Source organism: Diadema antillarum, unplaced genomic scaffold, assembly GCF_040938485.1.
Source record: "Diadema antillarum isolate AM-2024a unplaced genomic scaffold, OU_Dant_1.0 scf00000057, whole genome shotgun sequence".
In the NCBI taxonomy this organism is placed as follows: domain Eukaryota; kingdom Metazoa; phylum Echinodermata; class Echinoidea; order Diadematoida; family Diadematidae; genus Diadema; species Diadema antillarum.
In genome coordinates this window covers 42,718-67,014 of record NW_027270946.1, presented here as the reverse complement: position 1 = coordinate 67,014, position 24,297 = coordinate 42,718, and the positions used below count along the sequence as shown (strand labels likewise).

Below are 24,297 nucleotides of genomic sequence, written 5' to 3'. Positions count from 1 at the left end.
ATTTTGATAGAAACAGGAGCACGAATTAATTAAGAATCGATGAATGTCCACGTGTAGTAGGTCTAACCAGATTGCTGCTCGTTCCCGCTAGTTCCGTTGCGTATCAGTTCGCCCTGCTGCGTACTAGCTCGTAGCAAGTTGCAGTGGTATGATAAGTTTTTTTACATTTTACGGTTAGTGGGGGCGCGAGGGATTTTTTGGTTCAAATACTTCCAAAAGCACCAAATTTGGTACACTAATGTTGCGCAAACCATACTATTTCGATTTTTGATAGGCGCCAAGAAGGGCGCTTTGTGTTGCGGCCATATTGCAAAATCCAATATGGCCGCTATATAGGCCTATGTTAAAAGGTCACTTGCAATCAAAAATATTAAAGGGTTACAATCATATTCAATGTCAGTTTTTCCCAAGGAATTCGTTTCTGAAGTTGTTTTTATGCATATGCGGGCACTTACCCCCTGGGCAAATACCCTCCGGATAACTACCACCCGGATAATTACCCCCATGTCTATTCCCCCCTAGGGCAACTACCCCCCGGACGCGTTTTTTTTTTAAAGACGGCACAGATTGGGGCATGGCGCGTGTTAAACCTATGGGAAAAACGTTGGGTTAGGGTTTTTGGTTATGGTTATGGTTAGGGTTAGGGTTAGGGTTGGGGTTAGGGTTAGGGTTAGGGTTAGGGTTAGGGTTTGATGGTTAGGGTTAGGATTAGGATTAGGGTTAGGTTTAGGGATAGGGTCCCCGATAGATTTTTAGTTTCCCCAATCTGTGCCGTCTAAAAAAAACACGCCCCCCAGACAACTACCCTCGCCTCCTAGGGCAATCACCCTCTAGGGCAATTACCCCCTAGGACAACTACCACCCGGTCATCTACCCTCCTAGGGCAACTACCCCCAAGGGCAATTACCCCCAGGACATCTAACCCCCGGATAACTACCCCCTGGGTAACTACCCCCCCCCCCCCCCCGGATAACTACCTCCCGGATAACTAACCCGTGGATAACTACCCCCCGGAGAACTACCCTCAGTTAACTACCCCTCGGATAACTACGCTGTAAAAACATCGGTGTTAGATTTAACACCACGGGTGTTAAATCTAACACCGATCAAACTTCAATAAAGGACCACACCCACAGGTGTTAAAAATGCACTGTGATGGTGTTGAAAAGTGTTCACCTGACACTTCGTGGTGTTAATTTGACACTGTACCTGGTGTTATTTTGACACTGTACTGGTGTTAACTCAAAAATGACACCACATGGTGTTGATTTGATATTTGTTGGTGTTAATATCAATGGTTTAACACCCGTCCAGCTTCAATAAGGGACCACACCAGCTGGTGTTACTTTGGTGTAAATTTATTTTCACATTTGTTCAAAAATCTAGTATTTTAATGTAAAATTCTTGATCGTCTTGTTTAAATTAAAAATCAACAAGAAGTGCAGTTACTAAGAAACTATTCAAAAAACAGTTAAAAATTTGGAAATGACACCCGGAGGTGTTAATTCAACACCATAAATGAGCACCGAAAATTTAACACCAGCTCGGTGTTCACTATTTAACACCGGACTTTTTGCAGTGTACCCCCTGGATAACTACCCCCCGGAGAACCACCCCCTGGGTAACTACCCCCAGGATAACTACCCCCAGGATAACTACCACCCGGATAACTGCCCCCCCCCCCCCACCCCGGATAACTACCCCCAGGATAATTACCACCCGGATAACTCCCCCCCCCCCCCCCGATAGGCCTAACTACCCCTAGGATTTCTAACTACCACCCGGATTACTACCCCTAGATACCCCCTCCCCCATAATTATACCCCGACAACCCCCCCCCCCCCCGCCCCAACCATCACTACCTCCGGATACTTACCCACTGGACACCCCCCCCCCCGAAAGCTACCACTCGTTGTAATTTTCCCATAAGTTTATAAAACCATATCAGAAGACAAAGCTCATGTACATTAATGCACCTTTCTTCTACACTGTCATCATTTACTCTTATGGCGTGTCATTTCCTATACCGTTATAACGCATAAGACGATAAACATAAGAAAATGAGAGTTGATTTCACTGCCATTCATAGTCACTTAACATAAGTGAGGGACCCTTCGATATAAAGGCCATGATTTGTGATAGGATCCAGGCACTGTTTTATAAAAGTTGTCAGTCCTGAAAAGCTGTCAGTCCCACACAGTTACCAATTGTTGTAGGACGATCCAAGCAGGTCCATTGTAACAAGTCAATGACTAGAGCTTATCAATCAAGCAGAACCCAGGATTTTATTGAAATTATTAGAGACTAACAAGATGTCATAACTGGCAACTTTTATCAAACGGTGCCCTAATCTGTCCTACGAATATAATGACAGCTTATTTTACATACAAGTAGAATTGTGCTAGTTTCAAATTAAATGTTCTCGATGCTTAAAAGGGGAAATCCAGTTCAAATATAAGTTAGTCTGATTAGAAAGAGTAAAATATTACGAGTTTAACAGTATTTTTTTTTTTTTTTTTACAAAACACCCCTACTTGTTAACGAAGTCTTTTGTCCTGCACCCTCTTTTTGAATAGATCTAGAGAGTTATAGTTGACAGAATCCTTTTTACATTATTATGGCTGCTCTGTTTTATACCAGCCATTTCAAGACTATTTTCTTTTTATCACAAAAAACTTGAATCCTTCTTGGAATAAAATGGTCTTTCATATTTCGTAAGGGGTTTCGAATTATCGCACCCAAAGATGTTAAAAACCTGACGTTAGGTCTCGACCAAGACCATACGGTATGATTTTTTTTTTTTCAATTGAAATAGCAAACGTTTTTCGAAAATAACAATGGGAGACATGATTTTCTGGGGGAGGGTTATTGCAGAGAGAGGGGTGATTATTTGAAGCCTAATTCTCACAAGGGGAAATTGTCAAGGAAGGTAATGCTCTGCGGTGATCATACCAAGGAAGTGACAATCTCTTCCCGCATCCATGATATATATACTAGTTGTTAATGCCCAATGATGCAGCAGGGCAGTTCTTAAATGAGCGTTAACGGTATAACAGTAAAATAGTTACAAAATTGATAAAACGAGGCAAAGAAAGCAAATTAAGACAGAGACGAAGTACACACATAAAGATACATGTACATTAACACACAGGAGACAAATCCCTTGTAATGAGAGAAAGAGGAAAGGTGACATCGTCGGTTTATAGATGGTGGTTCATGGCGGTTCTCAAACCGCCGTGAACCGTGTCCCAACGATAGCGGAAAGCACATAAACGCGATGTGCCTACGTTTTGAACACGTTGTGAACACGTCGCTGAAGCGGATTGGCGCGGTAGTAGCACGGATCTCTCCGAAAGGTGGAGGAGTCCATACCAAGTCCCTGTAGTTGGATGCAATCAGAGCCCTTTCACTCGTCTTCAATGAGGAGGTATTGCTTTGTTAGGTAAACACAATTCAAAAGAAATTGCGAAACGTTGTAGCCCCCTGTGTATTTACAGATTGACATAAAGTGAAGCAATAAGCAAATGTCTTCAAGTTTCAACATGCTTTTTCTCTCTTTTTTTAACTTTTAAAATATCTGTTTTAACTGTACGTCATTAACAAGACATACATGTCAAAGCAGAATCCAACATAGCTTACAAAGTTTCCTGTTCATTTACAGGTTTATATATCAAGTGATGTGCAAATACTTGCTTGTTTTAACATCTCTTTTTTTTTTCTTTCCTAATTAAATTTTCACATATCTTTAACAACAGTCAATAACAAAGACATACACATCAAAGAAGAATACGGTATATCTACTTAGTTTCCAGTTTATTTACAGGTTCACGTAACATAATAATGGTGGGTTTTTTTTCAAGTTTCAACATCGGTTTTCCCTCTATACTCTCTTAAGTTTCAACATATCTGTATCAACATGCACTCTTACAAAAAGGCATACATAATCACGAAAGCAGAACCCAACATATTTACATAAGTCCTCTGCGTATAACTTACAGGTTCACGTAGCTGGTCATCTTTTAAGCTGTCAAGCTTTAACAAAATTATGAACACGCCTTTTAAAGTAACTGATGTACTATTACTTTATAACATTTATTAACCTACCAACTTTAAATTTTCTGTTTTACACTATGTGTTAAAAAAGCAATGAAACTTTAGCATTCAATATATTTAACCGATTTTGTATTAAGGGTTCATATTAGCTTTTTTTTACACATTTTATTTTATTGCTTTATTGCTTTTATTGCATTATTCTCTCTAAGTTCAACATTTGTTTTTGCATGAAAAGTTATGGCGGTGTTAACACGGTATTATCACGGATCTTGCGGTGCAAACACGGAGGAGCCGTTCTTTACAAGGTGAACGGCGTTTTGAACACGGTCCATTTCAAACCGCCAAGACCGCCACGAAAAATTAAACTCTGGCTGTTCTCCGCGGTTCTCGGGGCTTATGGCGGATGAGTAACGTATGACCAGGGTTTGTGTACGGTTTGAGCATGGTCTTTTGTGGAGCACGGCGAATTTCCGAACCGCCATGAACCGCCATTTAAACTGGCGATGTGTGATCGCTCCTTAAGGGTGGAATGAATAACAGGAAGAGACTACCTTCACGGTGGGCAGAGAAAAGCGAGAGGGAAGAGGAAGATGATGGGTCAAAACCAGGGCACGTGAGGCATGAGATATAAGCTCCTCAAAATAAAGAAGTGTAACATGGAGTTGTGGTGAACGATAGACGATTGTGGTTAAACAAAATATTGCAAAAAGTATAACTCATTCTGAAGTGTAAAATTTCTTAAGAATGTCTTTAGTTCAATGGTAAAGGTATTCAAACTTCAAACTCCTTTTATACTACTATCAAGAGAAATCCGAACAGTAAAAGAAAATACAGATTTAGCGAAAATAGTTTTGGTTAAAGACAATGACATTTACTGGATTACCGGATAGGATATGCAGGGACAGTTTCTTTTTTGATGAACATAGAGTCAAAATACAGAAGGGAGAAATTAAGCTTGTACATAAATCGTCCTACACACAAACGATACAAAGCGTAAATCTCTAAGATGTTGTTTTTATAAGATCAGTATAGCATCTCCGTGATTCCTGACAAACAATACAAAGAACTTCGTTTTCTGTAGTAATAAAATTCTTCTTTTAATCAAAAGTAAGAGTTAAAAGCAATGACCCGGGAGGTAGTTATCCAGGGTTTGATTGACCTGCAATGGAGCACTGTCCTGGGGTAATTGTTCTCTGATAGTTATAGGGAGGGGGAGTTGTAGGCCTACTTATCTGGGGTAATCATCCATGGGAAGTTATCGGAGGAGGTAGTTATTGGGTGGTAGTTATCTGGGGGCCTAGTTATCGGGGGAGGGGGTAGTTAACCTTGGAATAGTTATCTGGGTGGTAATTATCCGGGGGTAGTTATCGGGGGAGGAGGTAGTTATCCAGGGGGTAGTTATCCGGGGGTGGGGGGGGGGGGTAGATACCCAGGGGGTAGTTACCCAGGGGGTAGTTATCCGGGGGGTAGTTATTCAGGGGGTCGTTATCCGGGGGGTAGTTATCCAGGGGGTAGTTATCGGGGGGGGGGGGGGTAGTTACCCAGGGGGGAGTTCTCCGGGGGTAGTTATCCAGGGGGTAGTTCTAGGGGGGGGGGGGAAGTAGTTATCCAAGGGGTAGTTCTCCGGGGGAAGTTATCCGAGGGGTAGTTATCCAGGGGGTAGTTGTCCTAAGAGGGAATTGCCCTTGGGGGTAATTGCCCTAGGAGGGTTGTTGTCCCGGGGGTAATTGTCCTAGGGGGTAATTTCCCTAGAGGGTTATTGCCCTAGGAGGGTAGTTGTCCGGGGGGTAGTTGCCCTATAGGGGAAATTGTCCTGGGGGGTAATTATCCGGGTGGTAGTTATCCGGAGGGTGGTTTTCCAGGGGGTAGTCTTCCTAGACCCGCTTTTATGGTCTGATGTCAACTTTTTCTTACATGGTCACCGTAATGGTCAGTTTAGAGGGTCAAACCATTGATCATGATTTAAGAATGGCATGCCCATGGTCGATATAGCAGGAATTCCAGCCTTGCAAATAGAGTTGCAGTTGTCGAGGGCTAAAAAGGCATATTTCTGATGAAGGGCGCCCTCTGAGGAGGCCATAGTTGCAAATCCAATATGGCCGCCATCTGTCATAAAGGTCCCTTGCAATTAAAAGTGATACAATAGTTCACAAAGTCAGTTTTAGAGGTTCTTGGTAATTTGAATATGAAGTTGTTTTTATCTTCTGTCCAAGTAAATCTGCGTTGGCCTCGTCGCTCGTCCTTGCTCGCATTAGCTGGTTGCCACTCGTCTTAGCTTGTATGGATTTTGATCTTGCGCTCAGTTGCGGATGTTTGGAAAATTTTCAAACTAGCGAGCAAGTACGCAAAGCCTCTGCGTTAGTCTGCGTATTGACCTCGTATTAGCTCGTTTCATTGCGTAAAGGCCGTGTCACACCTTTCCGAGCAAGCCTTGCGTGCGACTTGTGAAGAACAATTTTTACTACCCGGAGGTCCCCGAGGATCACCCGAACATGACAGTACCTAGCACGTATCTCACCCGTAGTCGCCCGGAGGTGCGCACGCAAATCTTTTTACCCGCAACCATGTTTAGGCCCTGTCACACATTTCCGGGCATGTTACGCGGGCTTGTTGTGTGTGGGGATTTTCCAGCATACCAGACCATTTCTGAGGGCGGACAAGGATTTGGGCGAGTCAGAGCATGTGTTTTACTTGCTGGACGCACTCTACTTAAATTCTTCTCGCGGGTATACTGTGTGACCTGTGTACCAGTCGCGTGGGGGCTGACAACTCAGTGAAGAAATTCCTCTGAAGGAATTGCAGAAGTCCCACAGAATGTCATTATCTTGGCTGCATACGGGGACTGCGAAGTAACTGCGTGGGAGTTGCTTACGAGGTGCTGCCGCTAAGGGCCTCCTACTGGCGTTCAGCGTATAGACCTCTCCGGGCATCCCCGCGACTCACCCGGAAAAAGTTGGGGTCATGCTCAAAACTTGGCTGCGGTTAAATCGAATTTGCGTGCGCACCTCCGGGCAACTACAGGCGAGATACGCGCTAGGTACTGTCAGGTACGGACCAACTGCGGAGAGCTCCAGGTAGCCAATTTGTTTCCCCGCAAGTCAAGCCGCAAAACTACCCCTGATACGATATGACAAGGCTTTGAGCATGCTCAAAACTTTTTCCAAGTGAGTCGTTGGTGTTCGCTTGCAGAGGTACACGCAGAAGACCAGTAGGACACCCTTACCGGCAGCACCTCTCAGGCAACTCAAACGCAGGTACTTCTCAGTACCTGTAAGTCGCTCGTTACAGAAAACGGATCTGTTGCAAAGCTCTCAGGCAGGTCACACGGAATACATGCAGGTAGAAGCAAGTAGCACGCGTCTAGTAGGTAAGAAATAAATGCGAAACTCGTAAACATTCTTGAAAATTCTCCTGCGTGCTGGAAAATCCCTCCTTGCAACAAGCCCGGGTAGCTTGCCTGGAAAGGTGTGACACGGCCTTAAGCCGCGCTAGGCGGCGTATTTCGGGCAATACGCAGCTGAACGTAAGCTCGAAAGGCAAAGGTGTGAGCCAGGCTGGGTAACCCTGAAATTATACATGGGTTGTCCAGGTCAGAAGGCAATGTCAATGCTTCACCATGGAATAGTTAGACACATATGAAACACACGCTTATACACTCACCAAAAAAATTGTTTTTAATTGTAAATCAATAAAATGAAAATTGTTATTATGTATTTAATTCGCATTTTCCTTATTTTGATGAAACTGTAGCTGATTTGGAACTTTTTCAGTATGTATCTCTATATATTGTAAATGATTTTAAATAATATTTGTATCTCAGGACCTTGATGAAAATCAGTACATTTGCTGATCATGTAATCCTGAATAAAGATGTTTTAATAAATAAATAAATAAATAAAACAGAAAAAAAGTAAACACTTTTTCCAGTTTTTTTTCTCATAGATTTTTTGGCTATCAAATCCTAATGTATTAGACATATGAAAGGTTATTCAATGGCTATCAACTTGGTAAGTCAATAAGAAGGGATACTTTACGCATGAATGAACACCTTTGTTTCTCCCTTTCAAGGCACAAAAGTAAACATTGCAAAAATGAACAAGTTATCAGTCATGCGCAAACGCTCTTCCCCGATACAGTAAGAACAAAAGACAAATTAACACAATAAAAAACACGAATTCAGTTGCAAAAATACACCTATGATCTCTATATCTTTGAAGTAAAAAGTATCAACAAAGGCTAAAAATAAAGGAGGAAAACGAAGAATTTTCTGCCAAATCCAAATTCAAATGGTAGGATTTTGAACTGATTCTTCAAATTAGTAAGATCGCAAATTATATTTTGTTCCTGACTTAGTCTCATTAATCCTAAATAATTAATCTGAATGAATGAAATAAAGAAATACTGTTCGTTATCAGCTTTGTACCCTTGCTCCCTATGTCATTTGAAGTCTGAGTTGTCAGAGGATTCTTATTTTCCCCTTAACTTTCCCATTTTGATTTTGTTTAAGATTATAAAAAGATAAAGAGAGCGAAAACTTATTTTTACTATTTCATTCATGTATTTCATTGTGTTAAACTGGTCTTTTGCTATCTTTGTTATTTTAAGGGGCATTTGCAAATGAAAGACAATATGCCAATTTTTGCAATTTTATCGTTTGTGCTTTGGAGGACAAATACGAATGTGTTCACTCATGCGTAAAGTTGTGCTTTATATTGACCTACTAGGTTGATAGCCAACTAAATTACCTTCTATATGGTATATAGTACATTGATTTTCATCAAAATCTTCTATGAAAATTATGAACTCGAAAAAGTCTTTACTTTCTTTTTTTGCTGAGTGTATGAATATGACGTTTTAATTGGAATGTGTCTACATGTTCTCTCGATGATTCGAGAAAAATGGCAGGTATTCAGTCTTGGCATCTTATTCACGGCTATTGCAGTTCACTTCACAAATAATCACAGCTTGGAATGTCACAAGAAAAAGTGGAAATTGATTTTACTCTATCATAGACATACCTTGTTGTCCAAATAGCGGATGAAATGCGGAGTCAGAGAGATTCTTGGGTTGGCACCAGAACCCAGCTCTTGGTGGCCTATGCCGCGAAACCACTTTACGGCCTCGTGTGGTATATCCTTGTATTCACTGTCTACGTAAACGGTACAGTTCAGCCTAACTTCGCCCCCCACCGTACCATTAACGATCTCAGGCGACATAAGAATTTGGGAGGACGCTGTGAACAAATAACACAAAATCACAAACTCACATTGATGTTCCAAGCATCGCCAAACTGATGTGCATAATGAACAAAAACATAAAATATAATAACTAGACACGCACATTAGATACATACACGAATCCCTATTACATGGCATGATCAGACATGAGATTGATCTGTCATTCTCGATTTGTCTTTGGGCTTATGACCCTTTCAATTTTGCCTGACTCCAGCTTGGAACAAAATATGTATCAGCAAATGTTTCTACATAAGCATATAGTACTCATATTTAAGGTTGATATCCCATAATTTAATGAAAGCACAATTCACTGAAGATTTCTCGGAGACATAAAGAGACGAAATTAATGGTATAGGCGTATACACGTGTACAACGGAACATTGGCAATCAGAAAATAACATTTGTTGACCATGTGCTCAAAATCTACAGGGAAGCTATTATGATTCTAATCTACTTCGGTTTTGGCAAATGGTGTCTACAGATTCAAGGAAGACATCAAGATGAGACTTCAGATAGTTCAAATGTGCTACGGATCATAATGTCACTCAATACTGTTACTTCTCATGTTCATGACTGCATAACATCATGGAGTGATGAATGTTTGGCCAATTCTGACAGAACTGAAGTTTCAAATAGGTCTCGCTATCACGTTTCGTAATATTCTCCATTCCTCTTATAGAAAGCTGCGACAAACCTGAATTTGCACGTCAATGTTTCTAACATCCAACCAGAGCAATATCCAATTTAGATTGTGGGTTAAAACAGATGAGTAAGACATAATCACTATAGAATGTTCCAAGAACCAGTAACACGTCTGTACTCAAACCAGATAAGATTTTGAAAGAGATATGCGTGTATCTTATGAGACAGACCATGGTAACCGATTCTTCCATATATTATGATTAATGCCCGAATGGAATGGTATCATGAAAGAGAAATTACTCTTTCCTTACTTAAAAGTTGTATTTTTAATAGATGTTGTCCCAATCTGCTGACATTTAGGGCCTATAGCTCCCAAACATCCATCATAAAATTGTAATGTAACGTCCCTCAAGGATTTACCTTGGGTGCAGCATTATCATGTACACATTTTGTTTGCCGATGATGACACTAATGTATTTTGTACTTCTTATATCGTGTAGATATTTCTATAAGCTCACAGACATCATTAATACAAGATTATGATAGTTAGCATATCGTACTAGTATTTCCTTATCTGGATGTGCAAGGGCATAACTGATCTTATAAGACTGCCCTTTTGCCAAATTGTGCCAATGATAATAGTAATGTTGCCTACATTGGTACAAACTCAACCAAATTCCTGGATGTAGATTCAAAATTAACTTTGAAGGTTCATTTCGTGATAATTTATGCCTTGATGTCTCAAAAGGAGTAGGCACAGGAACATACTGATGTAAAATATGTATTGTATGATGCGTTAGGGTTATTATCTTGCTGCAATTCAGCATAATGTGGAAACTTCAGGAAAACCAAGAATAATTCCCCTTTCTTGCTTCTTAAAAAAAATGCGCTTCGGATTTGTACGTTTTAACACTATTTAGCAAATACAAACATTCTACGAAATCAAAACGCATAAACTAGATGGGTAAATGGGTATATTGATGTTTGATAGATACTTGATTTTCTGCAAGTCAATATACACAAGTTACATAACCATGAGCATGTTGGAAATAATATGGATAAACTCTTGACACAATCTCTTCCTTCTATTCTTAATCCTTATAACTACATGTATTTGAAAGCGTAAACGCTTTCATAAAAAAAAAAATGCCGGTGTCCATTGTTATCTTTATTCTGCGTCATAACCTGGTTTGATTGGTCTGTTCACTAATGAATGTAGTGTGTATTACTTAAGCAATATACGATGTATGTACACTGTAAAAACATCGGTGTTAAATTTAACACCACGGGTGTTAAATCTAACACCGATCAAACTTCAATAAAGGACCACACCCACAGGTGTTAAAAATGCACTGTGATGGTGTTGAAAAGTGTTCACCTGACACTTCGTGGTGTTAATTTGACACTGTACCTGGTGTTATTTTGACACTGTACTGGTGTTAATTCAAAAGTGACACCACATGGTGTTGATTTGATATTTGTTGGTGTTAATATCAATGGTTTAACACCCGTCCAGCTTCAATAAGAGACCACACCAGCTGGTGTTACTTTGGTGTAAATTTATTTTCACATTTTTTCTAAAATCTAGTATTTTAATGTAAAATTCTTGATCGTCTTGTTTAAATTAAAAATCAACAAGAAGTGCAGTTACTAAGAAACTCTTCAAAAAACAATTTAAAATTTGGAAATGACACCCGGAGGTGTTAATTTAACACCATAAATGAGCACCGAAAATTTAACACCAGCTCGGTGTTCACTATTTAACACCGGACTTTTTGCAGTGTATATGTTTTGTGAAATTGGGGGCCCCAAGGGTACATTTTCAACTGGCTCTGTACTTCTTCTTTTTTGTTTCTTGATACCTTTAACTTAAAACTGAAGTTTCTCAGGAAATTGTCATCTTATGCAGATGATACAGCAGTGTTTACTAAGATATCAATTTTGTCCTAGTTCATTGATATTATCATCATGACTATATTACTATTACTATAAGTTGTAGAAATTCAGAAAAACCTTTAGAATGGGTTTGACTTGATGGTTATAGAAAGTAAGAATATGTTTTTTGAACTCTGGGAAATCTATCATTGTTCTTTGGTCCAAATCGAAAAGAAAAGAAAAAAAAAGAAAAGTAAACAAAACAAAAGAAAACAAAAAAAAAGAAGTACTCGTAATTTCGTACAATATAAAAAGATATTAGATATAACACTCACACCGTAAAATACTGAGGAGTAACAAAGTCACGATTATTATAGAAGGAACATGTTTTATATATATATATATATATGTGTGTGTGTGTGTGTGTGTGTGTGTGTGTGTGTTAAGATATCTCACGCAATGAGGTACATTTGACTTTTAAAAAACTAATGACAATTAACAATGATAGATTACAGTGGAGTATGTACTCTGTCTTCATGCTGCCATACATTGATTCTTGTTGTTCAGCCTGGGGGAGCTGTTCAAACATCGAAATGTAAAAAAAAAAAACAAAAAAAAACAAAGCACAAAACAGAAACAAAGCAAAACAAACAAATAAAACTGAAAAACAACCCAAATCCCAAACCGAAGGATGCAAAATGTAAGTACAGGTGCGAAGTGTATTTTCATGCGTAGGCATCCTAATACAAGCACAAGATACTTTCAAGGCTGCCTGGCTGCCTTTGTAAACGCCACTGGGTGATTATGTTTTTATATCTTATTTTGTCGTATAAATGACCTAAATTGGCCACAATCAATTGGTTTATATGTAGGCCTATTATAGACAGATGTTGATTGCTGTACACATAAGTTCCTTTTGCTAACAGCCATGATTGCCACTCCGTAGATAAAAGAATCAAGTTACAATATTGCATATAATACTTCTAAAATCCTTCATAAGTTGCTACACCTCTGACTGGATATCTTGATTATTTTTTCTTTTTGTTCCTGGTAAATTACCCGACGCTCTCAAATGAGCACTTTAAATTCCATATATATGTATATATATATATATATATATATATATATATATATACATACATTCATACATATACATAATGGATCATTTCATTTTCAATGTTTTATATGCATGCATTTTAACCTGCATGAGCAAATGGGCACTGTTACCACTGGTTTACTTTGTAAAAAAGTTCTTTATAATGTTGATATGAAAATAGCATGAAATATTATGAAATGACTTATATGACCCTGTATATATGAGCAAGATGCCCAAGCGGTGGTACGGAGTTGAGATCCATCAGGGAAATGATAGCAACAATGCGTCCCGAAATAATGAGTCCGCATTCGTATAGGCCTACAACAGATGACGATAGCGAGAGAACAGCAGGGTCTATAACACGGGCACAGCTCTAAGCCCATCGTGTTCTCACAATATAGATATAAATGGTAGGCTGGTATAGTACGGTAATGTCGTCGCAAAGAGCGAGGGTTCTCATTTCTGAAGACCTAGAAGAAACCGCGCAGGGATATAGATTATTTCACTCACCTGGATTCATCCCAAGAAGAAGACAGCAGACCACCAAACATATTATCTCCTTCGTTATGTCCATAATCACGGTATATTTGTTGGGGACAGCTTGTCTGGATGAATTATGCGGTGTTAGGAGGCAACTTCAAGCTAATGACAGCTGTAATCAAATTGAAACAAGCAAATATAAGCTGCGCACTAAACACTCAGCGGCTTCTAAACAAAAGTGCAGAAATGGCGAACAAGCAGTAAAAATTTCTATTACCCCCGCAACGATATGATGCCTCAACTCTCGCTTCTCGTCGCCGGGAAACAGTACGGGGAATCCCTAAATGTGACATCATGCCTGGAAATGGGTAGACTCCAGTTGATTTAAGATATCTATACCAGTGAGAAGCTCGTACCTGGGTATTTAGCATTGGTGTCAATATACGCGTGGCTAGATCATTACCGAAGAGACCGTCTCGTCATTGCATTTTCAGTGAATATAAACAGATCACAGGGATTTCCGTTTTTCAGACTCCCGCGGAAATGCACACAAGAAACATGACAGACGTATTTAAAAATAACATTTTACAACAAGTGTTCTCGTTCACAGAGTTGTGTCCTCCTCTTTCTATATCCCGCTGAACCCCTTTCCCCGAAATTGACCTTTCTTTTTTTTTATTTCAATTTTATTTTTCTTTGCACATATTCAAGGTTTGAGCGATGCTCTTTGGCATGTATTGGTCACTTAGGAAAAAATGAATAGAGACATTACGTCATGCATTTTCCAATTTTGCAAAAGGAGTAATTACATCTGCCTTTCTAAATTTGAAGATTTTCTTGGTTAAGGACTGCAATATAATGTCAAATTAAGTACTAGTATAGCGTATTAAGATTCCGCCGTCCTTTCTGTGCATTAGTTTCCTATGTGGAAAATCTGTTGTTTCATTCATTTTGTAACTTAACTGTGTCCGCTAGCAGCGAACGAAAGATGGGTAGAGTTGGAGAAAATTTTCATTGTTTCGGCACTCACAGCTAACTAATCGTGAACTTTGCCAGCAAACAAAAAGCCATGACGGCTATGGCATTAGCCAAATACGGCTATAGCTATAAAGTTTTAGAATTCAAGGTGAGCTAAAACAAGTGGAAATGCTACAAATCTCCTATGTGTATAATTACGCCATAGTCTGATATCTATCATTTCAAGGCAGTTTTGCTGTCTATATCTATATCTGCACTAGATCAATCCAGATCAATTCAGTTCAATTTATTTTCTTATTGCCATTTTTCTCAAAGAAATGACAAAATTCATTATTGACAGCAATACAACAAGTGAGGATACAAAATGTATACAACTATGTCTTTTGATTGCAGTGAAAAATAGAACATAATTATTGAACACCAATGTTAATAGTCATGATTATCGCGATATAATGGTGTTGCAAGGAAGTAACAGAAATATGATATGGGGTCTACATAGAAGCTAGCTTGTAATACTGTAGGTCAAAAAATTCATAGGTGTGTAGTTATTACAAAGAATGGATATGTATATCTTGGCCGACTAAAAATTTTCCAATACTAAAATCAGTATCAAAGAATGAACTAATAGACCACAAGCTTCCACCTATGTCACAAAGTGACCAGTTTTAACCCCCCTCCCCTTCTCATCTCATTTGCATTAGGATCATGCATGCTCACATCTTAGTTTTATTTTGAACACATTAGCTAGGGACTATTATAAGGAACGGGATAAGTCACCAGTCTGTCTATCAATACAACAACACATAGCCCAGGATTTTAGCATAGTTAACACAGGTGGGTTTAACTGGGTAGGATGCAAAACCTTTTGTGTTTGTGTATGCAAGTGAGTATGAGAGTGCCCAGTTATGAGAGAGAGTGTGTGAGAGTAGCCAGAAGATACCAAGAGCCCCTTGCAGAAGGATGAAAAGCTGAGGAGCTGCAACCCAGGCTCCTATGTGTGTGTAGCTATAGGGAATTGGGAAGGCACTGAGGCTGAGGCACGCCCTATAATTTGCAAGGTGGTTTTAGCATGGCGGGCAAAACCACAGATTTGCAGGCAGCGTGACTTCTGGCAACACAGGACAGGAGAAGAATTCCAGCGCTACTTTTGGCAGCACACAGGCCAGCAGAACTCCCCCCAGCTCGACTCACCCCATTCATGAACTGGATGAGCTGGGCTCACAACAAAGTTTCAGTCCGTCTCGCTATATAACGCGACATCCTGCAGGCATCAACCCCTGATCTGCACTCAGCAATACGCAACTCGTCAAACACTCGTCATTATTCGGCATCGTTCGCCGCCGGTCGGACTTCGGAGTCCCGCTATCGGACTGCTCGCCGTCCTCGTCCTACAGGGTGACGCGTCTGCCCGTCGTTCATCCGCGCGTAAGACCCGGGGACACCGCAATCATGTGGACGTCACGAGAGTGAACTGAAGGACTCAATAGCTCGATCCGTACACCCCCCCCCCCCCTTTTCAGGTGCTACTCATCCATTTAAATCCCATGCTTATGTTTACGTCTGCCACAATGTGAACTAGTAGAATAATATTTCTAGCAGCAATATTGTTTACATAATTCCTTGAAGTGTTAATCCTTGTACCGTTTGATTTTTATTTCATTTTGACGAGCCGGAAAGCACCGAGCTTCGTCAATAATGAACAATTTATTTCACGGTATACATTTGTGCAACGCCGCCTTTCTTTGGAGTTCTTATACCATTATACCACTGTAACAGGGCTTAATCTATCGTCAGCCAGACTACTCAGAGCCAAGAGCTGACAACCTATCTGTCGTGTCTGTTCAAATATGTTTGTTACATTTCATGATGTTTGGAAAAAATGACATTACGTTACTCAGCGATCAGTGCATATAAAACAAGGTATAATATTCGAAAGGTTGTAGAACCACTGAATTATAGCGTATAGGGACACAATAATACAATGCTAGATCACGTAATTTTAAACGGAGGGCAACGATCAGCTGCCACACCCCAAGTCATCATAAACGACAAGGAAGATTGATAAGCAAGAATAAACATTTGCGAACTACTGGAGTATGATCTGAGAGTCAACGCCGTTTAATTCGCATGAACAACTTAAGAACTTCGGGAGAAACGAAGTGATGTTCGGCTAGCAAAAGAGTTAAATTACTAAGATAGAGTTCGTACGTACACAATTTGTGCACAATTTGTAACTCTATCTTTTACTACGATAGGGTTAGTACATTTTTTGCAAGAATGCCTTGAGTTCTCATTACGGTCATCTTACGACTTTTGTTGTCGCAAAATAGTCGTATGTGCAGTTCACGGCATTCTCAAATCATTCGTAAGAAGATCTCTCGAATTTTTGTATATTTTGTCCGGTTGCAAACAAACGCTGCCGTGTATTGTCCACACTATGACTGTTGATAGTCCCGTATTTCTTTGACATTAGATGCTTCCTCATGAACAGAACGAAGATTAGAACGTTTCGGGTTTGGCTTCATACTCCCTAATACTCAACAATTGCACAAAATGTGTACGTATTCCTTACCAGCTTTTTACGAACGGTTTAAGAAAGGTCTATGAACGCTGGTTTCGTGCGGCCTTCTTAAGAATATGACACGGTTACAAAATTCTTCTTACAGCGTTATTAGCAGTTCGTAAAGGCATTTGTGACCGAGTCTTTACGTGTATCCACCTAGTAATCAAACTGTTTTAGTTTGTGTTTGAAGAATAAGGTAATGGCTCGGTCACAAACCATTAAAAACTGCCACGAACGCCGTACGAACGATATTTAGACAAACTTTAGACAAATTTTAGGCAAGAAGGCCGTATACGAAACCAGTGGTCGTAGATCGTTCGTAGACCTTTCGTAGGCCGTTCGTAAGTTCGTAGCCTGGTCGATGGTCTTATCTAAGATTTCTCCTTTTTTTGAACTTCGTAAGAAACCCTCTCTTCGTAAGGCGGAAGTATGAACTCCAGAATTCGTACGAAGTGACATTCGTACGAACGAATCGTTCGTACGAAAAAAGGTTCGTTGATGCGAAAATTTTGAGGAGTTATTCCTGAAGTTCGTTATTCCGCAGGGGTTTTTTTTCGAAAATGAAATAAGGTTCGTTATTCCCAAGGTTTGTTTATCCGACAATGAAAAAGCAAAACAAAGCAAAACGAAAACGCACTGACACACACACACACACACACATACACACAGAAAACGATAATAATGAACCCTCGGAATTACTTACCGTATGTCTTTTTCTGATTAACGAGCCTTCGGACAACTAAAAACGTAAAATGTAACACTAAAATTGTTAGATATACAATTTTTTCTCTATAGAGTGTACACTCTTAAAAGAATGAAATGGTAAATCAAGCATTTTAGTGTTAGATTTAACATTAGCGAAAGGTTAGAAAATTGAAAACATTTTAGGTGCCGGATTTACCATTTCATTCCTCAGAATGTTGGCGTTAAAATACGCGTGTTAAGACTATCAGAGACAGTGCCAATGCAAGTTCATGCAGTGAATGTAAACTACGGGGATTTTCGTTTTTCAGACTTCAGCGGAAATGCAGATTAGAAACATCACAGGATGTAGCGTAAAATAGTAGGCCTATCTCACAACAGGCCATTTTCTCGTTTAAGAGGGCTGCAACCCCCCCCCCATCAGAAAAAAATATATCAGAAATTGACCCTTTTTTGTGTGTATGTGTGTTTTGATTTCACCTTTTTTCTTTGCACCAAGTCAAGTTTAAGCAATGCTCTTAAATATGAATCAAAGACATAAGTACATTTTCCACTTTATAGAAAAAGGCAGTAACTATACCTCTGCCTTTCCAAATTTGCAAAGTTTCCTATATAGAGGACGGGAGTAACTGCAGTGCATTATTTTCTTCTTAGGCCTATTCTTATTTTCTACACGGTTGTTAACATTATTCAGCAATTGCGTCCGTAAGTGGAAAAGATGTAATTCCATTTATTTTGTTACCTGATTATCGTGTCCCCTGCCAGCAAAATCGGGTGTGTTTATTTATTGTAGATTATATTGCAGGAACAAAATGGTTCCTTGATCCATCTTTCCTCTCAGTTGTCAGAAGGCCATCGACACCAGACTTCCTCTTGTCCAGACTGCTGAAGATGTCCCAGAGAATCTCGAATTAAGTCGTGTGTGGTTCAATTTAAAGCAGAAAAACCCATGCAGAATTTAAATTATTTGTTAATGTTTATCAATGATACAATTCACACATCTTTGAAAATAAATACAGCATGCATAAACCAAAAAAAGTACAAAATATAGATCACATATCACATTTGACGTCAAATAACATAACTAATAATTCGAAAATAACATTTTCGGGTAATATATAACCTTCAATATTTGGCTGAATGTATGAATGTATGAATTAGGTTTCTTCAAAAATTATATCTTTAAAGGCTTTCACTAAAAATGTTGAAATCAGGTAGAAGTATTTCACGTATCCACCAGTGTACCCCAGTTAATCAGATTGTTTCCTGCCACAGCTAGCGATCCTTCTCTGTCTTCTTCCGGTAAAAAGACGGCTTGGAATCCCAGGGGCACTCGCTCGTTCTAACCCGACCAGCTATAGGGCATCCTCCTGTGCTTTCGGGATGTGAAGATCCCGGCGTTTGTTCCTTTTCTTGCTCATCTAAAGGACCAGACTGGGACTAGACTGAGGCATCAGATGTCAGGAATGATGTTGGACTGTCATCGTGATCGCCACTGAGTGAGATACCCCGGTCACTGGGCATTGGCTAGTTAAAGGGAAAATCCAGTCCAAATATAAGTTAGTCTGATAAGAAAGAGTGAAATTTTACAAGTTCAATTATATAAATTTGATCTAAATCGGATTGAAAAATAAGTTAGTTATGACATTTTGAAGTTTCGCTATTTTGGGGAGAAACAGTTCTTGAACAGCCAATAGGAATATATAAATGCATTATGGCAAAGTGATCATGTCATTTTCTCACAACTTACAATATAGTTTGTACATAAGATTGTGAAATATCCAGTTGTTCATTCAAACGCAATTATGCCCGAGGCTCAAATCCTCGTATATCTAACTGATCACTATTCTGAAGTTATTCAACCAGGAATAACGTCATGTTTCAGACTTCAATGACAGGAACATTGAATTGTCGTCCTTTTTTGTACACGATCAATGGAAAATTGTGAGGGTATGACATGGTTAGCTCACTCATTTGCATATTCATATCCACTGTATATACAAGAACTGTTTTGCACAAATTAGCAAAACTTAAAAATTGTCATAGCTTCGCTATTTTTCATCCGATTTCAGTCAAATTTTTACCGTTAACTCGTATGATTTTACTATTTTTTTATCAGACTAACTTATATTTGGAATGGATTTCCTTTTTAAAAGGGACCTCCGGATGATTTTCAAATTTTTACAGTTGAACAACTGTAAATTAGTTAAACTGAGTACAGAGTTTCAGAATTTATAGTGATTGGGGTGAGGAATGAGAATGTTTTCAAGTATATAAATTGCAATGAGCAAGGATGATGACATGGGCAGCCTCAGCATAAGAATGCATGAGTTGGGGCTCAAGGAAGCAGACATGCATAAATTCTTCACAGGTGAACTTGTTGAGCAAGTGCAATGGAATTACATTGCTACAATTCTGAAATATGTGAGGCTCTGATGTCATCAACACTGTTCAGTGTAATTTGTTTAAATTTTTTAGTTTATTGGTTTCTCTGCTCAAGGACCACAATAAATTCCACGAATCTATATATGGAGCTGTCGATTTGTGTACTACATGATGTGAAAGTATGAAATTTACCTGGAATGCCCCCTAAAACTTAAAGACGGTGACAACATGAACTTTATTTACCCTCAAGTTCTTAAAGTTATGTAGGGAGGAAAAAATGAAGTCACATGACAAATTAAGGTCTCTCCCAAATTCATGCGGCAATTATTCACTTCTATCAAGTATGAGGTCGGATTACAGAAATTCAAATATTTAGAGTAGGGCCTACCTATGCGCATGAACTGTTCCAGGAACTACAAGTTGAAATACCCATAATCTTGATCGATTGATTTGATTGAATTGTGTTAATAACTCTGTGTTAACAAAAGCGAAGAAACCAACATAACTAATCTAAGTCCCGTTACACGGAGCACGGTATATCGCGGCAACGGTCCGGTTACCATGTCTGGTTCTCTAAAGCAGGGTTCCCACTTCGCCGAGTTACAGTGCCGAGCTTTGGCGAGTTGTGGCGAGTTGCCTCAAAGGGGAACTCACGATAACTAGTGTAAAGCTCTTCATGTAACTCGTAGTGAATCTGCAAAACTCCCTGTGAACTCGCGAGTGGTTCAAAATTTTTTGAGCATGTTTTACTAACTCGAAGTAACTCGTGCTGAACTTTTTTAAACTCGAAATATACTCGTACTACTCGAAATATACTCGTACTACTCGTAACAAACTCTCAATACTCGGACGAAGCTCGCGATGAACTCTTCGTAACTCGCCACCTTCAAGTATATCATACGCGAGTTCTGCTCGAGTTTTGCAGAGTGCGATACGAGCACTACGACCCTACTACCAGTATGTGGAAGGGGGAGTTGCCTTCGAACTAAGCGCGAGTTTAGATCGAGCTCTGCGACTTACAACGAGTATTGTATTAGCTTGATAGGCGTTTTTACATCAGCCCGATGTTTCGAAATAGCGCGCTATTTTCTGACTTGGGAAATTTTCCCGATAGCGAAATAGCGCGCTATTTGATAATGTGAACACAAATTAACGCGCTAATTGTATCGCTCTGATCGAGAAAATTTCTCGAGTCCAACTCGGGAAATTTCTGAAATAGCGAGATAGGAGCGCGCTATTTGATAATGTGAAAACGACTCGGGAAATTAGCGCGATTCATCCCATTATGCCTAGCGTGTGTAACCCGATCGATCGAGGCAAACTGCACACAAATCACGAGGAATTTTTGAGAGGGCACACATTACTAATGTTGTTTGCACATACTCAGCTGTCGAATTAGCTCGACAAAAATTCGGGCTGATTCTCTTCGGGCTGATGTGAATAAGAAATGAAATAGCGCGCTAACTCGCAATCGCGAAAAATTTCTCGAGTTTTGATTTCTATCGGGCTGATGTGAAAACGCCTATTGAGAGTGAATTGCACTGACAAGAGACATTCATTCAACATACACGCATGTGCACGTGCACAAATAGGCCAATGCCATTACATTTCGTGAACTACGTAAAATTAGGACAAAAAACATGCCCCCGCTCAAGAAATCCAAGAAAAACCCGGAGAAGGAAATGGAGGTCAATCAAGCAATGGTAGAAGAAGAGGTAGAAGAGCACGAAGAGACAGTAGAAATAGAAGAGACTAGAGCTACAGAGGCAGTCAGAAGACCAAGCCTCTGAACAATTAGACCCAAAGGACCAGAGCCCCATTTCATTAAAAGATGTTCGGATATAGCAACTCTTACTGGAATGGCAACTTCCAATATCAACAGCCAACCAGGAAGCTGGATTCGTCTCGTTTCCATGACGATTGTCATTCCAGCAAGACTTACTATCGTATAAACTTTTTATGAAATGGGGTCTGTCCCAATAGAAGAAAATGGGAGGAAAGACCTCACTGGAGGCCAAACCGAACAGTAGGGATTGCGTGAACTCATAACGGGCTCGTAACGGGCTCGTACTAGCTCTTTATAACTCGATGAAAGCTCGGTTTAAGTCGCACACAGGTCATCGCAACTCACACCGAGATCGGTATGACACGTATCACGCTCGGATCACTCGTACAGCTATCGTAGTAAACTCGATGTTGCCTTGTAGATCACTCATGCGCAGCTCATCAAAATTGACAAATTTCACGCGAGTTCTCGCGAGTTCTCGCGAGTTCAAGCTCGCGCAGCTCGGCACAACTCGAGACTCCTCGGGGAAGATTTCCTTCAGCGGGAAGGGGTATTATACCCCTTTCCCGCTGAAGGAAATCTTCCCCAGGGGCACGGGGGCACCCGGGGGCACCCGGGGGCACCCGGGTAACCCCGCAGTGTGTAAGGAAACTCGGTTGAAACCTAGGAGACACCGATTAAATTCTAGGCATTTTTTACCCTAGAAGCGTCCTGGGTAAACACCGATAGTTCAACGGGAAACCACCGGTGGTTCACCGAGGAACGCCCAGCGTGAAAGGTCGTCTCTTGAAACACCGGGCGAAATATGCAAATTATGTTTTTCACTAGCTAGCGCCTAAATTAATCCGCCGTTCGTGTGACGTTCACAGCCGCGACGGCATTGTGGTATTGCATCCTGTTGTATTGTTTAATTGTACGCATGCCGTAATGCCGTATAAACTGAGCTGATTAGAGTGTACTCGAGTTGCCGTGTCTTCTTCTTCTTCCTCTTCCAGTCTGGCACAGTCCGCCTCTGGCGTATTATCGTACCTTGTGCTCGTCAAGTGCTGGGTGTACAGTGATAGCAAATTCAATTCTTTTTTTTTTTGTACACAATAATGAACTGCAAATATCGCGAATTTCAACACTTTGAGAAATAAAATGAAGGCCCTCCGAATATGCGAATTACGATCGATAGAGGTAGAGAATTATGAGTACGTACCAACCACTACGCACTGTAGTATAGTAAACAAATAACGTTGGTGAAGGTGATGGGACAAACTATCACTTCCGAGGCGATCTGGATGTAGCTATCCGAAGCGCAGCTGAGGAAAGATAGCGTACAGGGCGGTGGGTTGGCTCAGTAGGTAGCGCGTCTGCCTCACGGTCACGCGAACGTTCGAACCCGAGTCTGGACTGAGCAATGTTGTGTGTAAGCATACCGTCCCCTCTAGCAAGAGGCAAAACAATCTGTCCCCCAGATAGGACATAAAATGGAGGTCCCATGCAGTGGCGTATCTAGGGAAAACGGCGCCCGGAGCAAGCGAGAAAATTGCGCCCCTAATTTCTGAAAAAGTGTTCAACCCCATCCCCATCCCGGTATAGGAACTTTAAACAAAGTCCACATGATATGCTTTTTCAAGCACTTAAAAGGGGTCTATTTGAGGGTGACTTAAATGTAATGAGTTTTGATAAATTTTGGCGAGCGAGCCGAAAATTATTTTTTGCTTACTAAATCTTACAATTCTAATCAAGATATAGTGACGGCCTTATAGATAACGATTTATACCAATAATCTGAGGATTTTAAAAAATACTCTAAATTAGTACGCGCGAGTGAGCCGAAATTTGTATATTTCCGCGTTATCAACACGTTTTGTTCTTATCTCTCTTTTTTTTTGTGGATAAATTTTGGCAAGCGAGCGCAGCGAACGAGCCGAAAATTTTCGTATTTCAGCTTAAAAAACATGGAACTCTTGTCATTTTTTGCTTAATAAATATTTCAATTCTAATCAAGATATAATGACGGCCTTATAGATAACGATTTATACCAACAAGCTGAGGATTTTAAAAAATACTCTAAATCAGTACGCGCGAGTGAGCCGAAATTTGTATATTTCCGCGTTATCATCACGTTTTGCTCTTATCTCTTCTTCGTTTTTTTTGGATAAATTTTGGCGAGCGAGCGCAGCGAGCGAGCCGAAAATTTTCGTATTTCAGCTTAAAAAACATGGAACCCTTGTCATTTTTTGCTTATTACATCTTACAATTCTAAAAAAAACATAGTGACGGCCTTATAGATAACGATTTATACCAACAAACTGAGGACTGGAAAAAAATACTCTAAATTAGTACGAGCAAGTGAGTCGAAATTTGCGCGTCATCATTACGTTTTGTTCTTATCTTGTTTGATTTGGGGTTTTTTTTGCGCCCCCCGTATGTTCGAAACTGTTGGCGCCTTCTTTTAAACCAATTGGCGATCGCTTCAGAACGAAAGAAATTGCAGCCGCTGCTCCGTGAAA

General features: G+C 40.0%; 1 protein-coding gene across 4 annotated transcripts in view; it reads right to left on the bottom strand.

Moving 5' to 3' along the window:
• Positions 1 to 23,175, bottom strand: part of LOC139715868 (uncharacterized) — a 37,062-nt gene extending 13,887 nt beyond the window's left edge. Inside the window, exons 1-5 of one of the 4 annotated variants that reach the window (XM_071627402.1) lie at positions 22,999 to 23,175; positions 18,369 to 19,153; positions 17,628 to 17,663; positions 13,414 to 13,555; positions 9,072 to 9,286 (exon numbers count right to left, since the gene is read on the bottom strand). In XM_071627402.1, coding sequence (XP_071483503.1) covers positions 9,072 to 9,286; positions 13,414 to 13,477 — 279 coding nt within the window. In that variant the 5' untranslated portion in view covers positions 13,478 to 13,555; positions 17,628 to 17,663; positions 18,369 to 19,153; positions 22,999 to 23,175. Of the gene's footprint in view, positions 1 to 9,071; positions 9,287 to 13,413; positions 15,506 to 15,552; positions 15,837 to 17,627; positions 17,664 to 18,368; positions 19,154 to 22,998 lie in introns of those variants that run through there. The other 3 variants (XM_071627403.1, XM_071627401.1, XM_071627404.1) reach the window with 3 other exon arrangements.
• Positions 23,176 to 24,297: the final 1,122 nt, after the last annotated feature.